This window comes from Oxyura jamaicensis, chromosome 8 (genome assembly GCF_011077185.1).
Source record: "Oxyura jamaicensis isolate SHBP4307 breed ruddy duck chromosome 8, BPBGC_Ojam_1.0, whole genome shotgun sequence".
Classification (NCBI taxonomy): Eukaryota; Metazoa; Chordata; class Aves; order Anseriformes; family Anatidae; genus Oxyura; species Oxyura jamaicensis.
In genome coordinates this window covers 30,400,761-30,408,639 of record NC_048900.1, presented here as the reverse complement: position 1 = coordinate 30,408,639, position 7,879 = coordinate 30,400,761, and the positions used below count along the sequence as shown (strand labels likewise).

At 49.0% G+C, this 7,879-nt stretch overlaps 3 protein-coding genes across 3 annotated transcripts in view; 2 read left to right on the top strand and 1 right to left on the bottom strand.

Moving 5' to 3' along the window:
* The window catches only part of DNAI4 (dynein axonemal intermediate chain 4), a 17,577-nt gene extending 16,652 nt beyond the window's left edge, over window positions 1–925 (top strand). The window contains exon 16 of the mRNA XM_035333223.1: window positions 766–925. Coding sequence (XP_035189114.1) covers window positions 766–810 — 45 coding nt within the window. The 3' untranslated portion in view covers window positions 811–925. The remainder of the gene's footprint in view (window positions 1–765) is intronic.
* Window positions 926–3,215: 2,290 nt separating this feature from the next.
* On the top strand, window positions 3,216–5,113 carry INSL5 (insulin like 5). Its single transcript, XM_035333224.1, has 2 exons — window positions 3,216–3,427; window positions 4,717–5,113. The coding sequence occupies exons 1-2, from the start codon at window positions 3,253–3,255 to the stop codon at window positions 4,956–4,958; spliced, it is 417 nt and encodes a 138-aa protein (XP_035189115.1). The 5' UTR covers window positions 3,216–3,252; the 3' UTR covers window positions 4,959–5,113.
* Window positions 5,037–7,869, bottom strand: TCTEX1D1 (Tctex1 domain containing 1; the record flags this gene model as incomplete). The annotated part of the gene is made up of 3 exons (XM_035333226.1): window positions 5,037–6,425; window positions 7,477–7,601; window positions 7,737–7,869. Coding segments are annotated over 3 exons (462 nt in total), but the record flags the coding sequence as incomplete, so codon positions are not given.
* Between the last annotated feature and the right edge of the window lie 10 nt (window positions 7,870–7,879).

The following is a 7,879-nucleotide window of genomic DNA, read 5'->3' as shown; positions in this document are numbered from 1 at the left end:
CCCCCCCCCCCCCCCCCCCCCCCGTACAAAATGCCATCCTGGATGCTGGAAGAACAGGTAGATCCCTCCTCCCATCATCTCCCTGCACATGGCCTGGAGCCCTGAACTGTACTGCTTGATGAACTCAGCTCTCCCTTCATCCTTTCAGCTTTGAGCAAGGAGCTTTGCCTCGCTGGACTTGCATTCCCCCTTTGTAAAATGGCACTGGTACTTTTTAAAATCACTTGAGTTCTACAGTGCAAAACACTAAACAATTTGGGAGGATGGAAATGCTGGCGTTAATCTAACTTTCATTCTTAGGGAATTAAGAATGGGTAATTCATGATTACTAGCACTGCATTTAGAAGTTCTGGTAATTACCAGCAGCCTCATTTGCTAAGTACTGTAACCACAGAGCAAAACGATACTTCCCTTAAACACTGGAAGTGAGGCCGTTGTTAACATAAATGTGTTTTTTTTTTTTCCCCCTCCCCTACAAGTTACATGAAGCAGTGCAAGTCCTCTGAACCTCCGTTTTTCAGTCAGTAAGAGTACAGGAATCATTTTCTGGGTGTATCAGTGCTTAATTTCAGCCTGGGAGATGTGGCACAACTGGCGACTGAGTCACGGAGCCTCATTAGACAGGGTTCTAATGAGCATGGACCCTCTCATTAGTACAACTTGTACTAAAGAAAGATTATTATGGCAGGGGCAATCGCTTCTAAGTACAGCTACCACACATGTATCATCTTGAAAATTATTTCCCTCTCACCTCTTGTTTTACAGGATGATGCCTTACATGATGTAATCAGTCCCGCTCTAACTGCTTAACAGTAGCTAAATGACACCACTTCCCGGTTGGTAAACAGCGGGAGAGCCTTCTGGTAGTATTATCATAAAGTGTTTATTGCTCTTAAATTCATTAAAATTTATATTTGGAACCATATGGGTTGGAAATCTTAAATGGTGTAATTTTGCCCCAGGAATCCCCCCCTCATGTGATCAGGCTGTTGTATTAATACACAGAGGGCCTTCCCCTGCAATACAGATAAGGCAATAGAAAGGCCTCCATTAAAGTGGAGTTACTCAAAAAGCATAAATGCCCCAAATCCCCTCCTGTGCTGGCCACTCATCAGGAAACAGAATACACCCTAAAACCAGCCTTACGTCCTGGAATACAGCCATTTGTAGCCCTTATCTTCCACTGTGGTCTCAGATCCGTCTTGTCTGCCATCCCATAAACCACAGCTAAGGCAGAAAGCCAAGCTTTGAAAGGCATCGAGTGCCCCCGCCACCCGCAGGTCGCCCCACACCAGGCAGAATTAGAGGCTGACTTTTTCACCCCGACCAATCCGAATAGTGTAAGATCGCAGTTTAAATTCACTGTGCTCCCGCTGACGCTTTTCTCAGAGATCCTCACACGAGACCGCAGCGTGGCTGTGGAGCAAAGGGTTGTCCTTAGCAGCGCTGGAAGCCAGATCCGTGCTTTTAGAAACGTCACCACCTCCCCCAGACCACCCCCAGCAGCGGGAGAGCCAAAACTGTTGGTGGGAACCGGTGAGGAAGCAGAAAAGCTGCAGCCCCAGCCGGGAGGTCAGGGTGCTTCTGCTGCAGCAACCGCTGCCGTCGGGATCTCCAGGCAGCGTGGAGCAGCCCAGCTCTCGGCAGGCCAGGCTGTCTTCTTGGGGGCAGAACGGAAGAATCTGAAACACAAAACACATTGGTGCACACACACACAATGCCCAGTGGGCCACCAGCTGCACCATGGTGTCTTAGAGGATTTTTCAGAGACTGCTCGCACAAAATCTGGAACGTTTTTAAAGATGAGTCATTAAGAATATGAGCCAGGTTATAGCCGCAGAAGAGCTCAGCACAGCAGAGATCCCCGTCACAAGAGCTCGGAGCACTAAAGTGCTCTGCCTGTCAACTGGCAAAGGCAATAGCTGCCTGCTCCTGAAAGCATGATGTAGCGAGACATTTTATAGATACAGAACATTCAGACCCTCATTAGGCTCACAGTAAACCTCCAACATTTAAACACATCACTGAAGTTAAAGATCATTTGTGATGCATTAACTTCCACTTCCTTCTGCAGCCTGCACGTTACACAACCTGCATGCAAGCTCACCCTTGATGTGAAATGAATCTTCGTGCATCTCAGACATCCAGCCATTAAGGTGAATCATGTGTTAATCGTTAGTTGAGCATTATTACAAATTAGATCAGAATACACCATATATTTTTCATCTGTGCTCGTGACTGTTTACTTACCGATGCTACTGGTTAAAATAATAAATAAAAAAGCTTTCTGTCAAGGCTGTAACACTGTAATTCACCCTGCACACTGTGTAATCCACAGAACCGTAACATTATGGAGCTGGAAAACGCTCCTGGTGCTAGGAAGTGCTACAAATCTCCAAAGTTCCTCATGCATTTTGTTCTCAAACATGGAATTTCTGACCCGTTTTCTTCTTTAAGGCATTTCATTGCAAGAACTTTTAATTGAACCTCACAGCAACCGCAGCCAACAGCATGCGGAACACCACCGAGCTCTGGACACTAGCCGCTGTGTTGGCTCCTGGTCCCGGAGCATCAGCAGGTCTGGTGGCTGCACTGGCCACCAACACCCCTCGGGATGTGATTTTCTCCTGCTCGGGTGTCCTCGTGCACAGCACGAGTGGCTGCCCGGCACTGCAGGCTCCTCTGAGGCGTGCGGCTGCCAGCTTTGTGAGGGGAGGCTTGGCCGGAGAACCAGGAGGGGAGATGGAGAGGTGCACAACGGAGGGTAGCCCCGGAAGACGTTAACTCCCTTTTCATTCGGGATCAGTAACAGAAAAAGGCCCAGTGCCACTTAAACCGTGCTAACACCTGGGCAACGGGCGGCGGTGGCGCAGCTGTGTGGGAAACACGCGGGGAGGAAACCCATTACCTACAGAACACGTAATAAACATTTCTGCAGAACATACACATTAACAGTATTGATCTAAGCCCGTACCCCGTAAAGGTGCCACACCACGTCTCCCTGTTTTAGGGCACTTAGGTAGTCTCAAGATGCCTTTAACACCAAACCCCAGCGCGTATCCCAAAGCACTTAAAGCGCCCCCAGAACCAAGCGATTAACTTGTTTTGGGCAAACATCGTCACCCCCCAGAACGAGCCATTACCCAGCAGAGCGCACGGAGCAGCCGTATAAATGCGGGGGTTTCGGCGGCAGCAGTCCCCACCTTGGCCTCGCACATCAGCTCCCCCCTGTCCTCGCCGCCGCGCCGCAGGATGAGGAGCACGCTGCTGGCCCTCGCCGCGCTCGCCCTCCTGGCTGCAGCACACCAGGCTGACGGGGAGGGAAACGCCGTGAAGCTCTGCGGGAGAGATTTTGTCAGAGCCATCGTTTTCACCTGCGGCGGCTCTCGGTGGAAAAGGGACTTGGCCGATTATCAATACCTGTTCGGTAAGTACTAATTAATGCACTGTCACAGGGCTCGGTGTGCCCAGCTTCGAGGGGATTCAAATCTACGGGCAGAACTAAGCCCTGGCCTTCTGCTGCCCTCCTAAAAAGATGAATCTCCAGCAGGAACAGCGTGGACTTCGTTTTGAGACAGCCAGGGACGTGGTGCAACTTCACGTCTTGTTTCCTCCCAGCTTGTCTTGCTTAGCTATTTTATTTGCTATTTTGCTACATTAAAAAGATTTGGATCAAGATTTTCCAAGTCCACGAGTTCAGTCCAAGGTTATCACTGAACATTTCTACGCTAGAACATTTCACAGGTCAGAGGAAAGTCTGGCTGTGGTTAACACAAGTTTCGCCATTATGTAGCACACACCTCCTTCCCCATCCTTTATAAACAGCTTGAGGATATGAAAAGCAAGAATACAGAACGTCAAATATATGCTCTGCAACTGAAGTATCTTCACGTGCTGCTGTATATATTTATTAGTACATTCTTAGGTAGAATCAGAAAATTCAGCCACTACGTGCACCGCTAGAAATTTGTGCTCTGACAGGTTAAAATAACTAGAAAAGAAAAGAAAATAAATGAGGCAGGTGACAGTAACAGAGGCTTCCGACATTTTCCAAGCGATAACAACTGCCTTTTTGGAAAATATTACGGTAGCAGCAGCTTTAAATAGCAAAAGCAACCCTTTCTGCAATGCTCTATCAGAAAGCATGGGGAAGGAGAAGGACACACTGCTGCTGAATTAAGCGAGGTGCCTTCTGTAGCCTTATAAACTCCACGTGGCAGTGCCTGGCTGTACGGTGGTGTTTAAAATGCACATGAATTACAAGCACGGTTTAAGTGGGATATCCAGGAACTCTGGGTGTCTGATGTGTTAACGCAGTAGCTGCATCTCAGGAAACCCACAAGAAGTTCTCAGTTAACATGCTCATCAAGTGCCACCGGCACGTCAAATCACTTGTATCCTCTGAAGCAAACGTATCAGTGTAAGACTGATTAGGCAACTGCTCCTGCAAAGAGCCCTCTTCAGTGCAAATCCCTGAGTTCCTGGTATTTTAACATGTTAATCACAGAACGTGTACATCACTTGTCTATTTTAACACCATCCTGGTGAGCAGACAGTGATCCCATACATCTCAGCTGCTCCACCAGAAGCGTGGCTAATACTTCCAGCTCTCTAGCTGTAGCTTGGTCTGACTTTCCTTCTGGTCAAGATAAACATCTCTAATTGACTCGTGATTCCGTGCCTTCTCATGCTTAGCTTCTAATTTTTATGCAACAGAGAATGAAAATCCCCCGCCCTTCTCCGAGGAAGACAACGGTTACGCAGATCCCCTGACATACACCGACCGGAGGCTGGGGACCGACAGCGAGGAAATCCTCAACATCAAGCCCGAGACAAAGCGAGACGTACAGCTCGCCAGGAAGATGTCGGTGCTGAGAAAGCGCGAAGTAGCCAAGTTGCTCACCACATCCTGCTGCAGCGTCGGCTGCAGCGAGAGAGATATCAGCTCGCTGTGCTAAGAGGCAGCGGATGCTGACGAGGCTCACTGCCATCCACAGCTTTCACGTATTAAAACAATCATGCCATAAACACTGTTATTTCAGTCGTATTCTTTAATTGTGCCTTTGTTCTTTGGAGTACGCTAAGGAGTAAAGGCCGGATGGTAAATGCTGTAGTGCAAACCAGCGAACGGCTGCAATGGCAGCTCAGGGTGGTTTGCTTACATTCTACAAAGTATAGCATTTTAATTTTTAAGTGTTAAAATCGTTACATTTTTAGACATGAGTACAAGTATTTCTTTCCATCTAACTACTAGCCCAGTTTCAGCTTCGCACATAAAATGCAGTAACGTTAGCCATTTCCCACAGGTGTTTCCTCTTACTTACAAAAATCCAACAGCTGATTTTGGACCTGGTATCAACTGTGAAATACGGGCAGCAAAAAGCCCATCTTCGGTAGCATCAGACTAAAAACAATGCCATGAAAATATTTCTGTGCAGAGCATCGCACCACAAGGCCTCCAAGTCAGAGCCCTGCCACAGCATGGGAATTGCTATAGCAGCAGAGACTGCAATCAACTCAGCAGTGATTCCCCTTAAAAAGGGCAGGTGCCATGATTTGTTTCCTGTTGCAGCTGTTTCCAAGAAAGTCTACCCAAGGTCCTGCCTAGGGAGCAGTTAATTTGCACCCAGGCTGATTGGAAACCTGTATCTGAGCACAGAGACATAGGTCCCCTGCTATCTATAGGCATGGATCAGCTGAGAAACCCAATTCAAATTTTTTGCTAGATTCAAGCACCTTAAATAAAAAGGGCCAGACGTGTTGGATGTATATACTCTAAACATGATATAATTTAAAGGCATTTATCTTTTGATTCCAAATGCTGTGGGACAGTTAGTCTTAAGCACATGCTTAACTGCCTGAAAATGCCATTTAATGTGGACTATTTCAAAATGCTTCTGTTTTACTTTCAGAAAATCTCCCTGTGATTTCCATTTGGGGACCATGTAGTCACAGTAAATTCAAGGAGAAAAAGTATTACGGGGACACACTGTTCTGAAAGCAGTTAGGATCAGGTGCAAAATGGCATTTTACAGAGAATCACTTCCCAGAGAAAGCCCCGGGAAATACAGTAATTACATCCGCCGCCAAAAACCTTATGGTAACCACATTACAAAACAGGTTAGAGTTGCCTTGGTCCTTCACAGCTGTTCTCAGCAACAGAAACAGGAAGGGTTAGAGTGAATGTTAATTTCTCCCTTTGCTAAAACTCAGCTACCTCATTATTCAAAATAGATTGCATAGACATTTGCAAGAGCAAACAGTGAAGTGTTTCTGAACACATACGATGAAAACGTATCAGTCGCAGGATCCCACAGGCACCTGCTTCCGATCTGCATGCTCTGCTCGTTCAGCTGCCCAATGTGCGTAACCACAACAATCTTGTACCTCGGCACCAGAAGGTCTTTTACCCGAGCTTTGATAACCTGCAAGAGAGAAGCGTGGTTAGACTCAAATGGCGAGCTCTCTTCGCAGGGGATGCTCAGTGACTGGGCTTTCTGGGACGCAGAAGTGCGAGCATTGCCCTAATGAGCCCCTGCAATAATCCTGGTGATAATCCTTGAAACGCTGCATTTGAAACATCTCCACAAATCACCCCGGCCCCACGGGCAGGTGGATGCTTGCTGCTGACGTCATTTGACAAAAAAACCAACATTTCCATCTGCTAAAGCAGGCACATCTTTCTGCTTGACTACAGGAACGTGAGCACGGCTGTTACGTGAGGCGTTACCGTACGTGAGTGCCATCTTCCCACTGAACAGATCTCCTTCCCGCACGCATTCACACTTCACTGCTGAGTGCAGGGGGAAAAGGTACCTCAGGCAGTACTGCTTTTTCTATGCCGACAAGGGGACATATCAGATGAAAAACTAAAAGCTCAGGACTGTCTTTTCTTTGCAGCATGTGCAGAAAAGACTGGATTTAGCCAACAAGGAGTTTGCACATGTGTCACTGCGCAGCATTAAGCCACTACAGCAACACAGGTACCACCAAGGGCTTAGTTAGGAAAGGTCTGAAACACACTTCAAACTTGTAAGTAGCATTTCTGGACAGGACAAGAATTTTCTTCTGAACTGTGTGTTTGGCCAGAGCCGCTGCCGCTCCAGCAACCCTCCTCATCAAACTGTATAGATCTGCACCTGTTTCAGACCAACCCTTGGCAAATTTTGAGGGCCCCTCCAGCATTTGCTTTACGTTGTTATTGACCCCGGATGGTGCCCACCACCCTTGCTCAGTATGCAGTTAGAAGTGAGAGGTGTGCTGCTGGAAAAAAAACCCTAAAACCTCAAGTTTTGCGTTAACTGCTGGTCAGAAATGACACAGGGAGGTGAACAGAAGCCTTGTTACCTACCTTGTTACCTACCATGCCTGCAAGACCACGCTGTGGGACCCCCTCCCCAACCTCCCCATGCTGTCAGCCGCCCCGGCGCAGCAGGAGGATGAAAGGATCCACGAAGTGAATTAAGTCGGGGGTACCTCGGCGATGCTCTTCGCCATCTCCCCGCACACGCCTGGCTCGTAGGGCTGCTCCTGCAGGTATCCCCGCAGCACGTCCCGCAGGATGGCATCCACCGCGCCCACCGGAAAGCGCTTGGCAGGACCTGTTTCAGAGCGGGGACACGCACACTGAAACCCCCCCCTAAAACCCCAAATTTCCTGAGGAAAACCCACCGCCCTGAAGCGAGGCCAAGCTCCCCGCTGACACCCCGCAACCGCAGGCCCGGCCCCGGCCCTACCCGTGAGGGGGCCGCCGCCGGCCCCGCCGCCCCGCTCCTCCCCGGCCCGCTGCGCCTCGCCCGGCCGGGAGGCGGTGCTGGGCCGGCGGGATGAGGCCGGAGGGCACCGGGGCTCCGTGCCCGAACCGCCCGGGCCGCGATGC

Excerpts from the sequence above, each read along its gene's own strand:
- INSL5 (XM_035333224.1), top strand. The coding sequence starts at position 3,253 with ATGAGGAGCACGCTGCTGGCCCTCGCCGCGCTCGCCCTCCTGGCTGCA. Across the intron at positions 3,428-4,716 it reads CGATTATCAATACCTGTTCG|AGAATGAAAATCCCCCGCCC; the intron begins GTAAGTACTAAT and ends TTTATGCAACAG.